The 25,112-nt window shown below is 37.0% G+C and overlaps 1 protein-coding gene across 1 annotated transcript in view; it reads left to right on the plus strand.

The window, feature by feature from the left end:
- Positions 1-25,112, plus strand: part of GDA (guanine deaminase) — a 137,393-nt gene that overhangs the window by 101,806 nt on the left and 10,475 nt on the right. Inside the window, exon 11 of the mRNA XM_007182265.2 lies at positions 23,818-23,964. Within this exon, the coding sequence (XP_007182327.1) occupies positions 23,818-23,964 (147 nt within the window). The remainder of the gene's footprint in view (positions 1-23,817; positions 23,965-25,112) is intronic.

Consider the following 25,112-nt stretch of genomic DNA (forward strand, 5'->3'; position numbering starts at 1 on the left):
ATCATCCACACACAAATATATCAAAACCAGCAAACATGAGAAGAGGAGAGTACAAATGCAGGATACTGGAAATGCATTTGAAATTAAGAGACCAACAGCTTAAAACAAACTTGCATATGTATACAGACTAATCTATCAAAACCTCATGGTAACTGCAAACCAAAAATCTACAATAGATACACACACACACAAAAGAAAAGAGAATTCAAACACAACATTAAAGTTAGACATCAAATCACAAAACAAAAGAGGAAGGGAAGAAAAAAGACCTTCAAAAACAAACCCCAAACAATTAACAATGGCAATAAGAACATACATATCGATAATTACCTTAAATGTAAACGGATTAAATGCTCCAACCAAAATACACAGACTGGCAGAATAGATACAAAAATAAGACCCATATATATGCTATCTACAAGCAACCCATTTCAGATCTAGGGACACATACAGACTGAAAATGAGGGGATGGAAAAAGGTATCCCATGCAAATGGAAATCAAAAGAAAGCTGGAAGAGCAATACTCAGACAAAATAGACTTTAAAATAAAAACTGTTACAAGAGACAAAGAAGGACACTAAATAATGATAAAGGGATCAATCCAAGAAGATATAACAATTGTAAATATATATGCATCCAACATAGGAGCACCTCAATATATAAGGTAAATGCTAACAAACAGCCATAAAAGGAGAAATTGACAGTAACAGGGTAATAATGGGGGCCTTTAACACCCCACTTTCATCAATGGACAGATCATCCAGAAATAAAATCAATAAGGAAATACAGGCCTTAAATGACACATAAGAGCAGATGGACTTAATTGATATTTCTAAAGCATTCCATCCAAAGGCAGCAGAAAAAACACATTCTTCTGAAGTGCACATGCAACATTCTCCAGGATAGGACACATGCTGGGCCACAATGCAAACCTCAGTAAACTTAAGAAAACTGAAATCATACCAAGCATTTTCTCCAACCACAACACTATGAGATTAGAAATCAACTACAAGAAAAAAAATGGAAAAAACACAAATACGTGGAGGCTAAACTATATGTTACTAAACAACCGATGGATCACTGAAGAAATCAAAGAGGAAATCAAAAAATACCTAGAGACAAATGAAAATGAAAACACAACAATCCAAAACCTATGGGACACAGCAAAAGCAGTTCTAAGAGGAAAGTTTATAGCAATACAATCTTATCTCAGGAAACAAGAAAAATCTCAAATAAACAATCTAAACTTATACCTAAAGAACTGAGAGAAAGAAGAACAAACAAAATCCAAAGTTAGTAGAAGGAAAGAAGTCATAAAGATCAGAGCAGAAATAAATGAAAGAGAAATGAAAAAAAGAAAAGATCAGTGAACCTAAAAGCTGGTTCCTTGGGGAAAATAAACAAAAGTGATAAACCTTTAGCCAGACTCATCAAGAAAAAAAGGGAGAGGGCTCAAATCAATAAAATTAGAAATGAAAAAGGTGAAGTTACAATTGACACTGCAGAAATACAAAGGATCATAAGAGATTACTACAAGCAACTATATGCCAATGAAATGGAAACCCAGAAGAAATGGACTAATTCTTAGAAAGGTACATACAATCTTCCAAGACTGAACCAGAAAGAAATAGAAAATATGAAGAGACCAATCACAAGTACTGAAATTGAAACTGTGATGAAAAAGCTTCCAACAAACAAAAGTCCAGGACTAGATGGCTTCCAGGCGAATTCTGTCAAACATTTAGAGAAGAGTTAATAACTATCCTTTTGCAGAGGAAGGAACACTCCCAAACTCATTCTAGGAAGCCACCATCACCCTGATACAAAAACCAGCCAACGATACCATGAGAAAAGTGAATTACAGACCAATATCACTGATGAACATAGACTCAAAAATCCTCAACCAAATACTAGCAAACCAAATCCAACAATACATTAAAGGATGATACACCATGATCAACTAGGATTTATCCCAGGGGTGCAAGGATTTTTCAATATCCACAAATCAATCACTGTGATACACCCCATTAACACTGAAGAATAAAAACCATATGATCATCTCAATAGATGCGGAAAAAGCTTTTGACCAAATTCAACACCCATCTATGATAAGAACTCTCCAGAAAGTGGGCATAGAGGGAACCTACCTCAACATAATAAAGGCCATATATGACAAACCCACAGCTAACATCATACTCAATGGGGAAAAGCTGAAACCATTTCCTCTATGATCAGGAACAAGACAAGGATGTCTGCAATCACCACTTTTATTCAACATAGTTTTAGAAGTCCTAGCCATGGCAATCAGAGAAGAAGAAGAATAAAAGGTATCCAAATTGGAAAAGAAATAAAACTGTCATTGTTTGCATATGACATGATACTATACATAGAAAATCCTAAAGATGCCACAGAAAAGTACTAGAGCTCATCAATGAATTCAGTAAGGTTGCAGGATACAAAATTAATACACAGAAATCTGTTGCATTTCTATACACTAACAACGAAAGATCAGAAAGAGAAATTATGGAAACAATCCCATTTACCATTGCATAAGAAAGAATAAAATACCTAGGAATAAATGTACCTAAGGAGGTAAAAGACCTGTATTCTGAAAGCTATAAGATGCTGATGAAAGAAATTAAAGATAACACAAACAGAAAGATATTCCATGTTCTTGTATTGGAAGAATCAATATTGTCAAAATGACTGTACTACCCAAGGCAATCTACAGATTCAATGCAATCCCTATTAAATTACCAATAACATTTTTCACAGAAATAGAACAAAAAATTTTTTAATTTGTGTGGAAACACAAAAGACAACAGAGCCAAAGCAAACCTGAGAAAGAAAAACGGAGCTGGAGGAATCAGGCTCCCTGACTTCAGACTATACTACAAAGCTACAGTAATCAAAACAGTATGGTACTGGCACAAAAACAGAAATATAGATCAATGCAACAGGATAGAAAGCCCAGAAATAAACCCATGCACCTATGGTCAATTAATCTACTACAAAGGAGGCAATGATATAGAATGGAGAAAAGACAGTCTCCTCAATAAGTGTTGCTGGGAAAACTGGACAGCTACACATAAAAGAATCAAATTAGAACATTCTCTAACTCCATACACAAAAACAAACTCAAAATGGATTAAAGACCTCAATGTAAGACCAGATACTATAAAATTCTTAGAGGAAAAACACAGGCAGAACACTCTTTGACATAAATTGCAGCAAGATCTTTTTGGATCCACCTCCTAGAGTAAAGAAAATAAAACAAAAATAAACAAATGGGACCTAATGAAACTTAAAAGCTTTTGCACAGCAAAGGAAACCATAAACAAAATGAAAAGACAACCCTCAGATTGGGAGAAAATATTTGCAAATGAATCTCCAAAATAAACAAACAGCTCATGCAGCTCAATATCAAAAAAACCCCACAACCCAATTCAAAAAATGGGCAGGGGCTTCCCTGGTGGCGCAGTGGTTAAGAATCCGCCTGCCTATGCAGGGTACACGGGTTCGAGTCCTGGTCCGGGAAGATCCCACATGCCACGGAGCAACTAAGCCCATGCGCCACAACTACTGAGCCTGTGCTCTAGAGCCTGCGAGCTACAACTACTGAGCCCGCGTGCTACAACTACTGAAGCCCACACACCTAGAGCCCGTGCTCCACAACAAGAGAAGCCACCACGATGAGAAACCCGCGCACCGCAATGAAGAGTAGCCCCTGCTCGCCGCAACTAGAGAAAGCCCACGTGCAGCAACAAAGACCCAACGCAGCCAAAAAAAAAAAAAGAAAGAAAAAGGGCAGAAGATCTAAATAGACATTTCTCCAGAGAAGACATACAGAGGGAATTCCCTGGCAGTCCAGTGGTTAGGACTGAGCGCTTTCACTGCCATGACCCAGGTTCAATCCCTGGTCAGGGAACCTGCAAGCTGCATGGTACAGCTAAAAAAAAAAAAAAAGAAGACATACAGAAGACCAAAACGCACATGAAAAGATGCTCAACATCACTAGTTATTAGGGAAATTCAAATCAAAACTACAATGAGGTATCACTTTACATCAGTCAGAATGGCCATCATCAAAAAGTCTACAAACAATAAATGCTGCAGAGGGTGTGGAGAAAAGGGAACCCTCTTATACTGTTGGTGGGAATGTAAACTAGTACAACCATTGTGGAGAAGAGTATGGAGGATCCTTAAAAAACTAAAAATAGAACTACCATATGATCCAGGGATCCTACTCCTGGGCATGTATCCACAGAATAACGTACTTTGAAAAGATACATGCACCCCAATGTTCACTGTAGCACTATATACAATAGCAAAGACTTGGAAGCAACCTAAATGTCCACTGACAGAGGAATGGATAAAGAAGATGTGGTATATATATATATACAAGGGAATATCATTCAGCCATTAAAACGAGTGAAATACTGCCATTGGCAGCAACATGGATGGACCTAGAGATTATCACACTAAGTGAAGTAAGTCAGACAGAGAAAAATATCATATGATATCACTTATATGTGGAATCTAAAAAATGATACAAATGAACTTATTTACAAAACAGAAATATACCCACAGACATAGAAACCAAACTTATGGTTACCAAAGGGGATAGGGGGAGGAAGAAGTTAGGAATTTGGGATTAACAGATACACATTACTATATATAAAATAAACACATTACTATATATAAAATAAACAAACAAGGATCTACTGTATAGCACAGGGAACTATATTCAACATCTTGTAATAATATATTCAATATCTTCTAATAACTTCCAATGGAAAAGAATCTGAAAAAGAATTTTTTATATATATATATAACTTTTTAATAAAGCTTTATATATATAATTTATCACTTTGCTTTATACCTGAAACATGTAAATCAACTATACTTCAATAAAAAAAAAATCCTTAAGCATTCCCTCCCATTACCAACAGTGTCAAGTCTAAATACCTTAGGGAAGTAAAGATATCAGGCACCACCTGGTCCCTCCTGTCCTTCCCACTCATCTCTTCCTGTATCTACAGAACAGAAACAGACTCACAGACATAGAGAACAGACTTATGGTTGCCAAGGGGGAGGAAGTTTGGCGGAGGGATGGATTGGGAGTTTGGGATTAGCAGATGCAATCTATTATATGTATAGGATGAATAAACAACAAGGTCCTACTGTATAGCACAGGGGACTATGTTCAATATCCTGTGATAAACCATAATGTAAAAGAATATGAAAAAGAATATATATATATAATATAGTTTATATATATATATATATAACTAAATTACTTTGCTCTACAGCAGAAACTAACACAACAAATGTAAATCAACTATACTTCAATAAAATAAATTTTTAAAAGGGGTCCAATCAAGACGGCAGAGCAGAAGGACGTGGAGCTCACCTCCTCCCACAAATACAGCAAACAATTCTCACAGAATACCTACTGAACGCTGGCAGAAGACCTCAGATAACAGAAAACTACCTGAGAAATTTCTCCACCTTAACTGGGTAGGATGAAAGAAGAAGGAAAAAAAGGAAGTGGGCTGGGACCTGTGCCCCTGGGAGGGAGGTGAAAAAGGAAAGGTTCCTGCACCCCAGGAAGCTCTCTCTCTGGTGGGGAGATAAGCCCTCTCTCTGGTGGGGGACAGAAAGCAAGCTTCAGAGGCTTGGAGGAAAGCACAGCATTCGGTTTGTGGCTGGCAGAACAGAGAGAGCGCTTCCCAGAAGGTCTGTGCCACTGCCCTGCACTCCCCAGCCTGAGACATGTGTCTGCTGTTGCAGGTGGGGGCTGGGTGCTGAAACTTGAGCTTTAGAGGACAGACCTAGGGAGAGACCTGCGGTTGGCTGTGGGGACACAGCCTGAAGGGGCTGGAGTATGGTATGGCCACAACCTGGGATGTACATAGAGAAGCCCAGGCCCACCATAGAAGTGAAGCACCATTAAGGGGCGCGTGAAGGGAGTGGCAGGGCCCACCATAGCAGCCTTTTTCTCCGTGCTCGCTCAGGTGGCACAGCGCCACCTCTGTGAGCTCTGGGAGCATGCAAGCCAGTGGGTTGCCCACACACAGAGGTGGGGCTGAAATCAGAGCTCAGCCCCAGGGGTTGCACAACTTAGGAAGCAGGACTGAAATCTCTCCCTGTGGCTGCACAATACACGGATTTATGCCACTGCCACTGCCTTTGTAAACTCAGTGCCTGTGGGTCATCAGAGTGGATGGCGGATTCTCCCGTGGCTGGGACAGGTCTGGCCTTAGCAGCTGTGGGCTTTGTGGGCGTCTTCATGTGGAGGCTGGGCCAGGCCAGGGTCTGGGCTGTCTACACAGCTTCCATGGTGAGCCCAGGTGGGAGACTGCTGCAGTCCTGGTATCTGACTTTAGTGGATCTGCGCCTACAGATCTCTGCTGGTGGCTTTGTGATAACAACGCCTGAGGGACACCAGAGCCAATTGCTGGCATTCCCACGGTGGAGGCAGAGCCAAGGGCAGTGCTAACCTCAGTGTACTTTGTGAGCCTGTACAGCGGGTGACAGGTGACACACCAAAGTGCACTCCTAGGTGGACAGCTTCGGTGAAGGAATACTCAGTGGCTCCTCTCCCAGTGGGAGTGCTCCAACCCTGCTTACCTCACACCACAGCTCAGAAATGGATAAGGGGCTTCTACTCCAACAACTAGGGAGAAGACCCTGCCCCCACAAGGCTGTGACAACCACAGAGCAAAGAGGAGGCCCCACTCAACATCCAGTACCGGCTCTGATCACCACAACACCAGTCACACACCCCCCCATCAAGAGGATAATGGCCAGCACACACTGAGGAAAGAGGCAGCAGGCATCCATATTAAAAATAGCACTTGTACCAAAAATATTAAACCTACATAGGCTAATTAGGGATGCTCCCACATAAAAATAGCCCTCCAAGACCACAGTAGATAATTGTTTCTCCTAAACTCATAGAGTAAGATAAACATAAGAAAAATGAAGAAGCAGAGGAACTACTCCCAGTTAAAAGATCAAGAGAATTCCCCTGAAAGAACAATTAACCAGACCTCTCCAGCTTAACAGACACTGAATTCAAAAAGGAGAAAATCAAAATCCTGAAGGAATTTTAAAAGGCTATCAATAGAAAGGCAGATTACTGTAAAAGGGAAGTAGAAACTATAAAGAGGAGCCAAGAACAATAAGAAAACTCATTTGATGAGATGAAAGCTGAGCCAAAGGCAATGAATAGCAGATTGAATAATGCAGAAAAATGAGTAAGTGATCTGGAAGACAGAATAATGGAAATCACTCAAACAGAACAGCAGACAGAAAGCCAAATGAAACAAAAATGAAAGCAATATAAGAGACCTATGGAATAATATAAAGTGTGTCAATCTATGCATAATAGGGATTCCAGAAGAAGAAGAAAGAGAAAAGGGGATTGAAAGTGTATTTGAATAAATTATGGCTGAAAACTTCCCAAACCTAAAGAAGGAAACAGATATGCAGGTACAAGAAGCACAGGGTGTCCCCAACAAGATGAACTCAAACAGACTACACGAAGACATATTATAATTAAAATGGCAAAAGTTAAAGATTAAGAGGGGGATTCTAAAGGCAGCAAGAGAAAAACAAAGAGTTAATTACAAAGAAACCCCCATAAGGCTATCAGCTGATTTCTCAACAGAAATGTTGCAGGCCAGAAGGGAGTGGCAAGATATATTCAAAGTCCTAAAAGGGAAAAATCTGCAAACTGGGTTACTCTACACAGCAAGATCATCATTTAGAATAGAAGGAGAGACAAAGAATTTCTCAAGACAAGCAAAAGCTAAAAAAACCCCCACAGCAATACTAAACCTATCCTAAAAGAAATATTGAAAGGTCTTCTCTAAATAGAAAAGAAGCAAGAATCTATAGGAAAGAGAAAATCACAACTGGAAACAAGTCACTTAAATAAGCCAGTATACAGATTAAAAAAAATCAAAAAATGTTTGTGAAAGTGATGATAACCACAATGAACAGTAAAAAGATAAACATGAAGATGTAAAAGAGGACATCAAAATCATAAAATGTGGAGTAGGAGAGTAAGAAAATGTAGATTCTTTTCTTTTTAGAATGTGTTTGATCCTATATGACTATCAGTCTAAAGCAAGTATATATAGGAAGGGGTTAACATACTTGAACAACGTGGTAACAACAAATAAAAAACATACAATAGATTCACAAAAACCAAAAAAAACAGAACACAAGTGTAATACAAAAGGAAATCATCAAACCATAAAAGGAAAAACAAAAAAAATAAAAACAAAAGGGACAAAGAAGATATACAAACTCAACTGGAAAACAAGGTTTAAAATAGCAATAAATATCTATCAATAATTATGTTAAATGTCAATGGATTAAATGCCCAATCAAAAGACACAGAGTGGCAGATTAGATTAAAAAAACAAGTGCCTACAATATGCTGCTTACAAGAGACCCGCTTTAGGGCAAAGAACACACATAGATAGAAAGTGAGGGAATGGAAAAAGATATTTCATCTTTTGGGAACTGCAATACTAATATCATACAAAATAGACTTTAAAACAAAGGCCATAAAGAAAAAGAAAGACACTATATAATGATAAAAGGATCAATACAAGAAGAGGATATTACACTCATCAACATACATGCACCCCACATAGGAGCACCCAACTACATAAAACAAATAGTAACAGACATAAAGGGAGAAACTGATGGGAATCCAATAATAGTATGAGACTTTAACACCCTACTCACATCAATGGACAGATCTTCTAGACAGAAAATCAATAAGGCACATTGAGATCCTAAATGATACAACAGAATAGACTTAATTGATATCTTCAGGACATTACATCCAAAAAAAAAAAAACACACACACAATACATATTCTTTTCAAGTGCACATGGAACATTCTCTAGGATTTACCACATACTAGGACACAAAACAAGCCTCAATAAATTTAAGAGTGTAGAAATTATTTCAGGCATCTTTTCTGACCACAATGACATGAAACTAGGAATCAACCAGAGGAAAGAAATGAGAATAAAACGATTACATGGAGACTAAACAACATGCTACTAAAAAACCAGTGGGTCAACAATGAATACAAAGAGGAAATTTAAAAATACCTTGAGGCAAATGACAATGAAAACATAACCATGTAAAATCTATGGGATGCTGCAAAAGCAGTTATTAGAGGGTAGTTCATAGCAATACAGACCTTCCTCAGAAAAATCTCAAATAAACAACCTAACTTACCACCTAAAAGAACTAGAAAAAGAAGAACAAAAACTAAAGTCAGCAGAAAAAAGGAAATAATAAAGATCAGAGAGGAAATAAATAAAATAGAGATTAAAACTTAGAAAAAAAAATCAATAAAACCAAGAGCTGGTTCTTCAAAAGGGTAAATAAAATTGACAAACCTCTGGCCAGGCTCACCAAGAAGAAAAGGGAACCCAAATAAACAAAATAAGAAATGAAAAAGGAGAAGTAACATCCAATACCACAGAAATACAAAAAACCATAAGAGAATACTATGAATAATAATATGCCAACAAATTCAACAACCTAGAAGAATGGACTTGTTTCTAGAAACATACAGCGCACCAAAACGGAATAAAGAAGAAATAGATAATTTGAACAGACCGATCACTAGAAGTGAAATAGAATCTGTAATTTTAAAAAAACTCCCTATAATACAAAAGTCCAGGACCAGATGGCTTCACAGGTGAAATATACCAAACTACAAAGAACTTATACCAATCCTTCTCAAACTCTTCCAAAAGATTGAAGAGGAGGGAACACTCTCAAAGACATTCTATGAAGCCACCATCACCCTGATAGCAAAACCAGACAAAGAAACCACCAAAAAAGAAAATTACAGGCCAATATCTTTGATGAATATAGACACAAAAATTCTCAGCAAAATATTAGCAAACCAAATCCAACAACACATAAAAGAGATCATACACCACGACCAAGTTGTATTTATCCCAGGGTCACAAGGATGTTTCAACATACGCAAATCAATCAAAGTGATACACCACATCTACAAAAGTAAAGACAAAAATCACATGATGATCTCAATAGATGCAGAAAAAGCATTTGATAAAATTCAACATCCATTCATGATAAAAACTCTTACCAAAGTGGGTAGAGAGGGAACATATCTCAACATAATAAAAGCTATTTATGACAAACCCACAGCCAATATAATACTCAATGGTGAAACGCTGAAAGCTTTCCCACTAAAATCTGGAACAAGACAGGATGCCCACTCTCACCACTTCTATTCAACATAGTATTGGAAGTCCTAGCCACAGCAATCAGACAAGAAAAAGAAGTAAAAGGTATCCAAATTGTAAGGGAAGAGGTAAAATTGTCATTATATATAGAAAACCCTAAAGACTCCACACAAACACTAATAGAACTGATAAATTCAGCAAGGTAGCAGAATACAAGATTAACTTAAAGAAATCAGTTTCATTTCTTCATACTCAAAATAAGAGAAAGGGAATGTAAAAAAAAACAATCCCTTTTAAAATTCCATCAAAAAAATAAAATACTTAGGAATAAACCTGACCAAGAAGGTGAAAGACTTACATGCTGAGAATGATAAAACATTAATAAAGGAAATTGAAGATGATTCAAAGAAATGGAAAGATATCCCATGCTCTTGGATTGGAAGAATTAATATTGTTAAAATGGCCATACTACCCAAAGCAATCTACAGATTTAATGTGATCCCTATCAAATTACCCATGACATTTTTCACATAACTAAAACAAATAATCCTAAAATTTATATGGAACCATAAAAGACCCAGAATTGCCAAAGCAATCCTGAGGAAGAAGAACAAAAGAGGAGGCATAACCCTCCCAGACTTCAGACAATACTACAAAGTTACAGTAATCAAAACAGCATGGTATTGGCACAAAAACAGACATATGTATCAATGGAACAGAAAAGAGAGCACAGAAATAAACCCACACACCTGCAGTCAATTAATCTTTGACAGAGGGGGCAAGAATATACAATGGAACAAATACAGTCTCTTCACCAAGTAGTATTGGGAAAGTTGGACAGCCACATGTAACCCAATGAAGTTAGAACACACCCTTACACCATACACAAAAACTCAAAATGGCTTAAAGACTTAAATATAAGACATGACACCATAAAACTTCTAGAAGAGAACATAGGCAAAACATTCTCTGACATAAGTTGTACCAATGTTTTCTTAGGTCAGTCAATAGAAATAGAAAGCAAATATTAGTAGAAATAAAAACAAGGCCAATAAAAATAAAAGCAAGGCAATAGAAATAAAAGCAAAATACAAATAAAAGCAAAAATAAACAAATAGGACCTAATCAAACTCACAAGCTTTTGTACAGCAATGGAAACCATCAACACAATGAAAAGACAACCCATGGACTGGGAGAAAACATTTGCAAATGATGCTACCAACAAGGGCTTAATTTCCAAAATATATAAACAGCTCATACAACTCAACAACACACACACAAAAACAAACAACCCAATCAAAAAATGGGCAGAAGACCTTAATAGACATTTCTCCAAAGAAAACATACAGATGACCAACAGGCACATGAAAAGATACTCAACATCACTAATTATTAGAGAAATGCAAATCAAAACTACAATGAGGTACCACCTCACACCAGTTAGAATGGGCATCATCAGAAAATCTACAAACAACAAATGCTGGAGAGGGTGTGGAGAAAAGGGAACCCTCCTTCACTATTGGTAGGGATGTAAAGTGCAGCCACTATGGAGAACAGTATGGAGGTTTCTCAAAAAACTAAAAATAGAGTTGCCATATGATCCAGCAGTCCCACTCCTGGGCATATATCCAGGTAAAACTATAATTCAACAAGATACATGCACCCCTATGTTCATAGCAGCGCTGTTTACAATAGCCAAGACATGGAAGCAACCTAAAAGTCCATCGACAGATGAATGGATAAAGAAGATGTGGTACATATATACAATGGAATACAATTGAGCCATAAAAAAGACTGAAATAATGCCATTTGGCATTACCTAGAGATTATCATACCAAGTGAAGTAAGGCAGAAGGAGAAAGACAAATACCATATGATATCACTTACGTGTGGAATCTAAAATATGATACAAATGAACCTATCTACAAAACAGAAACAGACTCACAGACATAGAGAACAGACTTGTGTTTGCTGAGGAGGGTGGGAGGGAGAGGGATGGACTGGGAGTTTGGGGTTAGTAGATGCAAACTATTACATTTAGAATGGATAAACAACAGTGTATAGCACAGGGAACTCTATTCAATATCCTGTGATAAACCATAATAGAAAAGAATATGAAAAACAATGTATATATGTATGTAAACTGAATTACTTTGCTGTATAGCAGAAATTAACACAACATTGTAAATCAATTATACTTCAATAAAATAATTTTTTTAATTAATTAATTTAAAATTAATTTTGTTAAGTGAAAAAAGCCAGGCACAAAAGAGCACACAACTGTATGGTTTGTTCCCTATGTATGAAATCCAGGGATCAACAGAGCTAACCTACATTGACAGAAATCAGAAAGTGGTTGCCAAGGCTTGGGGGTGGGTGTGGGGAGGGGAATTGACTGGAAAGGGCCATAAGGGACCTTGCTGGAGTGATGGAAATGTTTAATATCTTGTTTTCTTGAAAGGTAGTTAAATGCCTATATACAATTGTTAACATTCATCAAACTGAACACAAGTTCTGTGCATTTTATGATATCTTAATTATCCTTCAGTTAAAAACCAAGAAACAAGCCATATAGAAAGCTATGAGATGTAGAATTATTGTTGCAGAAAATTAAATCAGTGGTGTGGAGAACAAAGTTGACCAAAGATCAAAGGGGGTGTTTGAGCATGATCCACATGGAGGGCAGAGAGCACAGCACCAGCACACGGGATTTTCCTGACCAAGGTTCCAGAACTAATGGAACAGAAGCAATAATAAGAGCTCTGAAGGATAAATCTTTTCTGAAGTTAAGAAGGAACCAAGTATCATATTGCAAGAACTTACCCTGTTCTAGGCTAAACCATAATTGAACTCATTATGGCAAAATATTTGAATTATAAAGAAAAAGAAAAAAAGTTCTAAAACATTGAGGCAGGGGGAAAAGTCAGTTATCAATAAAACAAAAACCAATTTGGTTGCAGTTGTTTTTGTTGGCCCACAAAATATCAAGAACAGGAGTTGGGAGACAAAGTGGTTGTTATTCAAGAATGTTATACCGGACCACATTCTCCCTCATGTGTGAAGGCAACAAAATTCTCAGATGTACAAAGGCTTGGAAAATATTCTCCCCATGAACCCTTTGAAGAAATTAGTTGAAAATCTTTATCATTCAATGAGTGATGAGGCAAAATGAAGGGTCATGGTATAGAGGAGTAATGGTACAACAGAATGTCAGGGAAAGCTAAAATCATTTAAAACAGAAATAAGAAAAAAAATTGTAAAGGAGTTTAAAAAATGATAGTAAAACTCAATGAATTTCAAGAGAGAATACACACAATGTTAAAAGTAATATCCTTTTTAAAAAACTATCAGACTATGAGTCTTAAACTGCTCTAAAAACAAAGTCTTAGTAAACAACAACAAAACATTTAAATAAATCAAAATGGCAACATAAATCAAGAAGGTGTTTCCCTCTGTTTGGGCAGAGGTTCCTGGGACCTGAATATATGATGCTTTTTTAAAAAAATTTTTTTTTTAAATATTTATTTATTTATTTGTTTGTTTGTTTGTTTGTTTATTTATGGCTGTGTTGGGTCTTCGTTTCTGTGCGAGGGCTTTCTCTAGTTGTGGCAAGTGGGGGCCACTCTTCATCGCGGTGCGCGGGCCTCTCACTGTCGCGGCCTCTCCCGTTGCGGAGCACAGGCTCCAGACGCGCAGGCTCAGTAGTTGTGTCTCACGGGCCTAATTGCTCCGTGGCATGTGGGATCTTCCCAGACCAGGGCTCGAACCCGTGTCCCCTGCATTGGCAGGCGGATTCTCAACCACTGCGCCACCAGGGAAGCCCTAAAAAAATTTTTTATTGGAGTATAGTTGATTTATAATGTTGTGCTGGTTTCAGGTGTACAGCAAAGTGAATCAGTTATACATATATCCACTTTTTCAGATTCTTTTCCCATATAGGCTATTAGAGCATTGAGTAGAGTTCCCTTTGCTATACAGTAGGTCCTTATTAGTTATCTATTTTATATATAGTAGTGTGTATGTATGATGCTATTTTTGAAACTGCATGTCAGGTCCTTCCGTTTTGGTATTTCCCCTGTATCATTTGAACGTCTTCAATATTTTATCATAAAATTTTAAAATAATATACGGGCTACAAGAAGAACCTTCCAAGTACTAAAAATTATTCTACTTTCTGATTTTCTTAACAGAAACCGAGAAGTTGTAGTTTATGTGTAAGATTGAGAGGATGAAGATATATTTGGCAAGTGGGAGCAAAATTATAAGTGTATAAAATTCTTTGTCTCAGAAAAAAAAAGACATAACAAATTATCAAAAAAACAGTAACCTGAAAAAAAAAATGGAACAAGTTTGTATCAACAAGACCTACAAATTCATCAAAACAACATATATGGAGCCAGGATTCCACTTTCTAGGGACAAATTCCTATCCTTCTAACTTACTTCAGTTAATCCCAAAGCAACATTCTTTGATGAACTTGTAGACTCCAATCCAATGTTTACATGCTTTTTCACAATCCATTATTCTCTTCCTAATTTACGTATCTTAGATGCTAGAGTACTCACTACAATCATTCCCTTGGAACTTCCTCGTTTCTCATGTCCCTCTTGTTTTCTTTGTATTCACTTTCAAAAAGCCCAACCCCCTTGGTTGTCTCAACTATTCCCCTTCTCAGTGTTTACAGCTGAGCAGCTGGATGTTGCTGGAAAAAAATTTTCTAGTGGTTTCATTTTAAATGTTGCTCTCAAATCCTAAGTGGCCCTTAGCCCTACCCAAATAGACAATTATGTGCCTCTAATATGTCCCCATATTCCAAGACAGACTTATCTCATTTCTCCCTAAACTTTTAATCCCAAATCATACCCTCCTCACTTCCAGCTAATGGCCTTATCTCATAAATCTTTGAGAAAACAGAAACAATCAGAAGCCCTACCTATTTCTCTCTCTCTCTCCCTCCCTCCCTCCCTCTCTCTCTCCCCCCTCCCTCCCTCCCTCTCTCCCCCCTCCCTCCCTCCCTCCCTCTCTCTCTCTCTCTCTCTCTCTCTCTCTCTCTCTCTCTCTCTCTCTCTCTCTCTCTCTCTCTCTCTCTCTCATTTTCTCACTTTTCTTCTAAGCCGTGTGCCTAACAGGGCCATGGTGCTCCTGCCAGCTGTCAGGTCTGGGCCTCTGAGGTGGGAGAGCTGAGTTCAGCACACTGGACCACCAGAGGCCTCCCAGCTCCACATAATATCAATCGATGAGAGCTCTCCCAGAGAGCTCCGTCTCAATGTTAAGACCCAGCTCCACTCAACAACCAGCAAGCTCCAGTGCTGGACACTCCATGAAAAACAACTAGTAAGACAGGAACACAACCCCACCCATTACCATAGAGGCTGCCTAAAATCATAATAAGGTCACAGACACCCCCAAAACACACCACTGGACACGGTCCTGCCCACCAGAAAGACAAGATCCAGCCTCATCGACTGGAACAGAGGCACCAGTCCCCTCCACCAGGAAGCGTACACAACCCACAGAACCAACCTTACCAACTAGGGGCAGACACCAAAAACGACGGGAACTACGAACCTGCAGCCTGCGAAAGGAGACCCCAAACACAGTGAAGCAAAATGAGAAGACAGAGAAATACGCAGAAGATAAAGGAGCAAAGTAGAAACCCACGAAACCAAACAAATGAAGAGGAAATAGGCAGTCTACCTGGAAAAGAATTCAGAGTAATAACAGTAAAGATGATCCAAAATCTTGTAAATAGAATGGAGAAAATACAAGAAACGTTTAACAAGAACCTAGAAGAACTAAAGAACAAACAAACAGTGATGAACAACACAATAAATGAAATTAAAAATTCTCTAGAAGGAATAAATAGCAGAATAACTGAGGCAGAAGAATGGATAAGTGACCTGGAAGATAAAATAGTGGAAATAACTCTTGCAGAGCAGAATAAAGAAAAAAGAATGAAAAGAAATGAGGACAGTCTCAGAGACCTCTGAGACAACATTAAATGCACCAACATTTGAATTCTAGGGGTCCCAGAAAAAGAGGAGAAAAAGAAAGGGACAGAGAAAATATATGAAAAGATTATAGTTGAAAACTTCCCTAATATGGGAAAAGAAATAGTCAAACAACTCCAGGAAGTGCAGAGAGTCCCATACAGGATAAATCCAAGGAGAAACATGCCAAGACACATATTAGTCAAACTATCAAAAATTAAATACAAAGAAAAAATATTAAAAGCAGCAAGGGAAAAGCAACAAATAATATACAAGGGAATCCCCATAAGGTTAACAGCTGATCTTTCAGCAGAAACTCTGCAAGCCAGAAGGGAGTGGCAGGACATATTTAAAGTGATGAAAGAGAAAAACCTACAACCAATATTAATTACCCAGAAAGGATCTCATTCAGATTCGATGCAGAAATTAAAACCTTTACAGACAAGAAAAAGCTAAGAGAATTCAGCAGCACCAAACCAGCTTTACAACAAATGCTAAAGGAACTTCTCTAGGCAGGAAACAGAAGAGAAGGAAAAGACCTACAAAAACAAACCCAAAACAATTACGGAAGTGGTAATAGGAACATACATATTGATAATTACCAGAAATGTACGTGGATTAAATGCTCCAACCAAAAGACACAGACTGGCTGAATGGATACAAAAACAAGACCCATATATATGCTGTCTAAAAGAGACCCACTTCAGACCTAGGGATACATACACACTGCAAATGAGGGGATGGAAAAAGATATTCCATGCAAATGGAAATCAAAAGAAAGCTGAAGTAGCAATTCTCATATCAGACAAAATAGACTTCAAAATAAAGATTATTACAAGAGACAAAGAAGAACACTGTATAATGATCAAAAGATCAATCCAGGAAGAAGATATAACAATGGTAAATATTTATGCACCCAACATAGGAGCACCTCAACACATAAGGCAAATGCTAACAGCCATAAAAGGGGAAATCAACAGTAACCCAATCACAGTTGGGGACTTTAACACCCCACTTTCACCAATGAACAGATCATCCAAGATGAAAATAAATAAGTAAACACAAGCTTTTAATGACACATTAAACAAGATGGACTTAATTGATATTTATAGGACATTCCATCCCAAAACAACAGAATACACTTTATTCTCAAGTGCTCATGGAACATTCTCCAGGATAGATCATATCTTGGGTCTCAAATCAAGCCTTGGTAAATTTAAGAAAATTGAAATCGTATCAAGTATCTTTTATGACCACAATGCTATGAGACTAGATATCAATTACAGGAAAAATCTGTAAAAAATACAAACACATGGAGGCTAAACAATACACTAGTAAATAACCAAGTGATCACTGAATAAACTAAAGAGGAAATAAAAAAAAAACCTAGAAACAAATGACAATGAAAACACAACGACCCAAAACTGATGGGATGCAGCAAAAGCAGTTCTAAGAGGGAAGTTTTTAGCAATATATTCCTACCTTAAGAGAAAAGAAAAATCTCAAATAAACAACCTAACCTTACACCTAAAGCAATTAGAGAAAGAGGAACAAAAGAAAACCCAAAGTTAGCAGAAAGAAAAAAATCATAAAGATCATATCAGAAATAAATGAAAAAGAAAAAAGGAAACAATAGCAAAAATCAATAAAACTAAAAGCTGGTTCTTTGAGAAGATAAACAAAATTGATAAACCATTAGTCATACTCATCAAGAATAAAAGGGAGAAGACTCAAATCAACAGAACTAGAAATGAAAAAGCAGAAGCAACAACTGACACTGCAGAAATACAAAGGATCATGAGAGATTACTACAGGCAACTATATGCCAATAAACTGGACAACTTGGAAGAAATGGACAATTTCTTAGAAAAGCACAACCTTCTGAGACTGAACCAGGAAGCAATAGAAAATATAAACAGACCAATCATAAGCACTGAAATTGACACTGTGATTAAAAATCTTCCAACAAACAAAAGCCCAGGACCAGATGGCTTCACAGGGGAATTCTATCAAACATTTAGAGAAGAGCTAACACCTATCCTTCTCAAACTCTTCCAAAATATTGCAGAGGGAGGAACAATCCCAAACTCATTCTACGAGGCCACCGTCACCCTGATACAAAACCGCACAAAGATGTCACAAAAAAAGAAAACTACAGGCCAATATCACTGATAAACACAGATGCAAAAATCCTCAACAAAATACTAGCAAACAGAATCCAGCAGCACATTAAAAGGATCATACACCATGATCAAGTGGGGTTTATCCCAGGATTGCAAGGATTGTTCAATATACGCAACTCAATCAATGCAATGCACTGTATTAACAAATTGAAGGAGAAAAACCATATGATCATCTCAATAGATGCAGAAAAAGCTTTCAACAAAATTCAACACCCATTTATGATAAAAATCCTCCAGAAAGTAGGCATAGAGGGAACTTACCTCAACATAATAAAGGCCATATATGACAAACCCACAGCCAAAATCGTTCTCGATGGTGAAAAACTGAAACCATGTCCACTAAGATCAGGAACAAGACAAGGTTGCCCACTCTCACCACTGTTATTCAACATAGTTTTGGAAGTTTTAGCCACAGCAATCAGAAGAAAAAGAAATAAAAGGAATCCAAATCAGAAAAGGAGGAGTAAAGCTGTCACTGTTTGCAGATGACATGATACTATACATAGAGAATCCTAAAGATGCTACCAAAAAACTACTAGAGCTGATCCATGAATTTGGTAAAGTAGCAGGATACAAAATTAATGCACAGAAATCTCTTGCATTCCTATACACTAATGATGAAAACTCTGAAAAAGAATTAAGGAAACACTCCCATTTACCATTGCAACAAAAAGAATAAAATACCTAGGAATAAACCTACGTAGGCAGACAAAAGGCCTGTATGCAGAAAACTATAATACACTGATGAAAGAAATTAAAGATGATACAAACAGATGGAGAGATATACCAAGTTCCTGGATTGCAAGAATCAACATTGTGAAAATGACTATAGTACCCAAAGCAATCTACAGAGTCAATGCAATCCCTATCAAATTACCAATGGCATTTTTCACAGAACTAGAACAAAAAATTTCACAATTTATATGGAAACACAAAAGACCCAAATAGCCAAAGCAATCTTGAGAAACAAATCGGAGCTGGAGGAATTAGGCTCCCCGACTTCAGACTATATTACAAAGCTACAGTAATCAAGACAGTATGGTACTGGCACAAAAACAGAAACATAGATCAATGGAACAGGATAGAAAGATAAATCCACACACATGTAGTCACCTTATCTTTGATAAAAGAGAATATACAATGGAGAAAAGACGGTCTCTTCAGTAAGTGGTGCTAGGAAAAGTGGACAGCTACATGTAAAAGAAGGAAATTAGAACACTCCCTAACACCATACACAAAAATAAACTCAAAATGGATGAAAGACCTAAATGTAAGGCCAGACACTGTTAAACTCTTAGAGGAAAACATAGGCAGAACACTCTATGACATATATCACAGCAAGATCCTTTATGACCCACCTCCTAGAGAAATGGAAATAAAAACAAAAATAAACAAATGGGACCTAATGAAACTTAAACGCTTTTGCACAGCAAAGGAAACCATAAGCAAGACGAAAAGACAAACCTCTCAATGCGAGAAAATACTTGCAAACGAAGCAACTGACAAGGGATTAATCCGCAAAATATACAAGCAGCTCATGCAGCTCAATATCAAAAAAACAAACAACCCAATCCAAAAATGGGCAGAAGACCTAAATAGACATTTCTCCAAAGAAGATATACAGATTGCCAAAAAACACATGAAAGGATGCTCAACATCACTAATCATTAAAGAAATGCAAATCAAAACCACAATGAGGTATCATCACCTCACACCGGTCATAATGGCCATCATCAAAAAATCTACAAACCATAAATGCTGGAGAAGGTGTGGAGAAAAGTAAACCCTCTTACACTGTTGGTGGGAATGTAAATTGATACAGCCACTATGGAGAACAGTATGGAGGGTCCTTAAAAAACTAAAAATAGAACTACCATATGACCCAGCAATCCCACTATTGGGCATATACCCTGAGAAAACCATAATTCAAAAAGAGTCATGTACCACAACGTTCATTGCAACACTATTTTCAATAGCCAGGACATGGAAGCAACCTAAGTGTCCAGCGACAGATGAATGGATAAAGAAGATGTGGCACATGGAATATTACTCAGCCATAAAAAGAAATGAAATTGAGTTATTTGTAGTGAGGTGGATGGACCTAGAGCCTGTCATACAGTGGGAAGTAAGTCAGGAAGAGAAAAACAAATACCGTTTGCTAACACATATATATGGAATCTAAAAAGAAAAAAAATGGTTCTGAAGAACCTGGGGGCAGGACAGGAATAAAGATGCAGATGTAGAGAATGGACTTGAGGACATGGGGAGGGGGAAGGGTAAGCTGGGACAAAGTGAGAGAGTAGCATTGATATATATACACTACCAAGTGTAAAATAGATAGCTAGTGGGAAACAGCTGCATGGCACAGGGAGATCAGCTCGGTGCTCTGTGACCATCTAGAGGGGTAGGATAAGGAGTGTGGGAGGGAGGCTCAAGAGGGAGGGGATATGGGGATATGTGTGTGCATATAGCTGATTTACTTTGTTGTACAGCAGAAACTAATACAACATTGTATAGCAATTGTACTCCAATAAAGATGTTGGGGAAAAAAATTACTGTAGAAAATAAAATTTGTTTATTTACCTATTTGAAAATAAATAAATGGGCTTTCTACCTCCATTTTCTTTATCATTAACTGAACACAGTTTATAGTTAATATTTGTTTGTTTATGTCTCTTTTCCTTATCCTCCACTTGATAGTAAGCTCATGTGGAACCTGTAACTTTCATTTATGAGTGCTTAAATAAATCAGGCACATAGAAGGTGCTTAGTAAATCTGTCAGTAAATGGATGAACGCATAAGATGAACACACACATATAAAATTACTTCCTTTTATTTTTCTATTGCCCTCTTGCTCAAGTTTTTACTCTTATACAGTTTTCTTAGCTTCTTCTTGTAATAAATAATGTCCCTATATTGACTCTGGCAAGGAAGTGATAGTGCCACTCTTTTTCATGATAGTAGAGGTGGCATGGGGTTAGGGAACAGATTTTCTGAGAAAAAGCACCCATTTTCTTCCCTCCACCATTCTCCCATGCAATTTCTACCCTTTGGTCCTCATTCCCCAGCACTTATATTATTGAAGTGGATTTTCTCAGCAACTGTTAAGATAAATGATGTTATTTCTATTTTCTGAGAAAATTGAGGGTCATAAGTACTGAGTAACAATCAAAGGTCAACAAAGCAAAAAACAGTCCAAATCCATAGTTTAAAACCAGGTCGGTAAAATGTGGAAGTTCACCGTTTCTTTTTCCACCCTATCACTCTGCCTCTTGTTACAGATAAAGCGGGGATTCTACCTACATTACATGTGCTGTAGAGGGAAGAAGAAGCCTCCCGGGCTTAGCTCACTGGGCAGGGCAGGGATCGGGAAGTTAGTATCATGCTGGAAATTCTTCGAAGAAAAGCTTTACTCTTACACATATGGTTCTGACTAAATATCATCGTTTGTGTGGTCCAGGGTTCATTCTTTCATCTGCCCAGTATTGTTCCGTGTTGGAAGCTACTTCATTAACAACATCCAGAAGAATATAGGATGATTAAGTCATCTTATAATTCAGCAACATAAGACGGCTCTTAAAATTTTCTCAATAAATTACATAGCATTATTTCCTAATCTATCCTTATTCTTTCTAAATGGATAGTTCTGGTTAGATATGGAGGAAAAGACTACTTTCTGTCATATTTTATAAAACCTGTTTTTATAACTGCAAGTATTTAAATCTTCCATGTTCACACCATCCTAACAGCATTGCTTTTGTTTTTCTGTTTCCTTCCACTCTTCACCCACATATTTTGAAATATATATTCAATCTTTACATATTTCCATACCATGCAGTGATAGCATTTTATTCTGCTTTTAGACTGAACATTTTCTTTGTTCTGGTAATAAAGAATCAGTAGACAAAGTATTTCAAAGCTTAATGTGCATTATTCCCAAATCGTATTTGTTTTCTTAGTTTGATGCTATGATAAAATGAAAAGCTAATTGATGGTTACTGTATATGAAAGTGGACTAACTAAGTAGATGAATAAAAGTTGTCATGGAACTGGATGATCTTCTGGCAATACTATTCTGGCTAAAAAAAAGTATTTTCCAAAAAAACAAGTCATACAAGTTTATCTAAAGACATGTAAGACAGTTGAACATAAAATTAAACTGCAATCTAGGATTATTACTTAATAGGCTATTACTTTTGATCTTTGCAATATATATAGGCACTAACAATTATATATATCTTCCTAGACATGACAGAAGGAACCCTTGAAATATAAAGTGTATTTTATAAGCTATAGATATACATTTCCTCTAATAAAACATGTAAACTTACTTGACATTTATTTATACAAACCCATTAAATAACTTCTATATTCATTCTTGTCAAAGGTAGTATTTCAATTTAATTATGATTAGGGATTTATTTAAATCACTATAAAAATCTAATTCCTCATCTAATGATGCCAGTGACAAATATAAAGCTGTCTACATCAGCATTGCTCATTTATTACACCAATTTTCCAGAATATATAGGTCATTCTAAAAGCTCTTCCTGAAAAAAATATCATAAAGCAGCTTTTTAATTCTCAAAGTTCTCATCAGAATTAAAATAGAGTTAGGTCAAGTTTTCAGAGCATAGAGCTGTGAGATTATTTTACATTATTTTTATTTATTTGAGTTTAGGGAATATTCAGAGATGTTTTTTCTCTTAACTTTATTAAACATTTGGGCATTGTACTGGGTTGAACTGTGCTCCCCCTACCACCTCCCCAAAAAAGAGATGTCTACCAGGAACATGTAAATGTAGCCTTATTTGGAATAAAGGTCTTTGCAGATGTAATTAAGGTAAGGATCTCAAGATGAAGTCATCCTGAATTAAGGTGAATCCAATAACGAATGTCCTTATAAGAGACAGACAATGAGAGGTACATGAAGACACAGAGGGAAGAAGGCCATCTGAAGATGGAGGCAGACATTGGAGTTATACTGCCACAAGCCAAGGAACGCCAGGAGCTGCCAGAAACTGGATGAAACTAGGAAAGATTCTTCCCTAGAGCCTTTGTAGGGTTGGTGGCCCTGTCAACACTTTAAGACTTCTGCCCTCCAAAACTGTGTGAGAATGAATTTCTGCTGTTTTAAACTACCACATCTGTGGTAATTTGTTGCAGCAGCCCTAGAAAACGAATACAAGTATACATTTGATACTAACTGCAGGTTTTGAATTCCTTTAAATGTTAGTCTGTGTCTATTCTGTGTTTATAGATAAGATCTTTTCTTTGAAGTATATTAAAGAGTGAATATCTGTCATTAAAAACAGAAAAAATCCTATATACCTAACATTCCATTTATCTCATAAAGTTACTGTTTTGGCTTTATTTTATCTACCACAGATGTGGCTGGTGGTTATTCATCTTCCGTGCTTGATGCAATCAGAAGAGCAGTGATGGTTTCCAACATGCTTTCAGTTAATAAGATAAATGCAAAAAGCCTCACCCTCAAAGAGGTCTTCAGACTAGCTACTCTTGGAGGCAGCCAAGGTAATGAGCATTTTATTTCTCACACAATGTACAACCATGCCAATCTGTGTCCTTCGCTGCAGTGTGAAGGCTCGTGATAGTGGCATCAGCAGGCACCCCCATATTCATGACTGTTGCATCTCATATAATATAACCAAAACTTAGCAAGTACATGTTCAAGCATGTGGTGGAGGCATCATTCTTTTAGCAAGTTCCCTGTTTTTGGCAGAAGAGATGTTCAGTATGCAATTATCATATTAATTGTTTTAATGGATACTTGGCATTGGTCACATGCATACGAGTTCTTTAAAATAATCAGTTTTTTTCCATTAAGTCAAGTAACATGCTCTCTATTGGCCTAAGTAGTAATAATAATAATAATAGCCAAGACTTATTGGGCCCTTACCATGTGATAGGCACTATGCAACATGCTTTATGGATGCTGTTATTTAATCCTCAGAACCACTGTTATTAATTCCATTTTACCAACAAGGTACCTGCGTGAGGCTTACACACCTGTCAAGCTACAGTGTGCCATGATTTGAATCCAGAAAATCTGATGCGATAGTGCAGGGTGTTACCCACCGCCTTCCACTGCAATATCTTCCTGTATAAATCTTAGCTTAGACTATGTATTTTGTTTATATACTTAAGTACACTAATTACCCAAGCCTCTTTCAAAGGAGAAAGATGGAGAAGTATAGTTGATTGATAGGCAAATATTGTTCATCACCTTTTCCCAGTTCTCACATGTAACTGTATTTTTACTGAAAATATAGAAATTGGTAACTGTATTGCTTTCTGTCACTTTAAGTATTATAGTATAATCTGGATGGATGATAGTGAACATATCATGAAACCTTAGGTAGCTAGTGAGAAAAACATAGATCTTGAGAGAGGTGTATATTTTTAATATATTTTAATATTTTTATATTTATGATATATACCCTAGATCTTATAAATGAAGTATGATGGAGGCCAGGGTATCCTGGGAAGAGAAACTTCCTGGCTGTTCTCTGAATGTTCTGGGCTATGATGAATGCCATAAAGAACATTTCAAGAAAGAAAGCAAAGGTCATGCGCTTTGCATTTCCCCCAGTCTTATGATTTCATTTTCTGAAGTTCCAAGTTTTAAAAGTTCTGTTCTTTTAGCAAGTGTGACACTCCCT

Source organism: Balaenoptera acutorostrata, chromosome 6 (assembly GCF_949987535.1).
Source record: "Balaenoptera acutorostrata chromosome 6, mBalAcu1.1, whole genome shotgun sequence".
NCBI lineage: Eukaryota > Metazoa > Chordata > Mammalia > Artiodactyla > Balaenopteridae > Balaenoptera > Balaenoptera acutorostrata.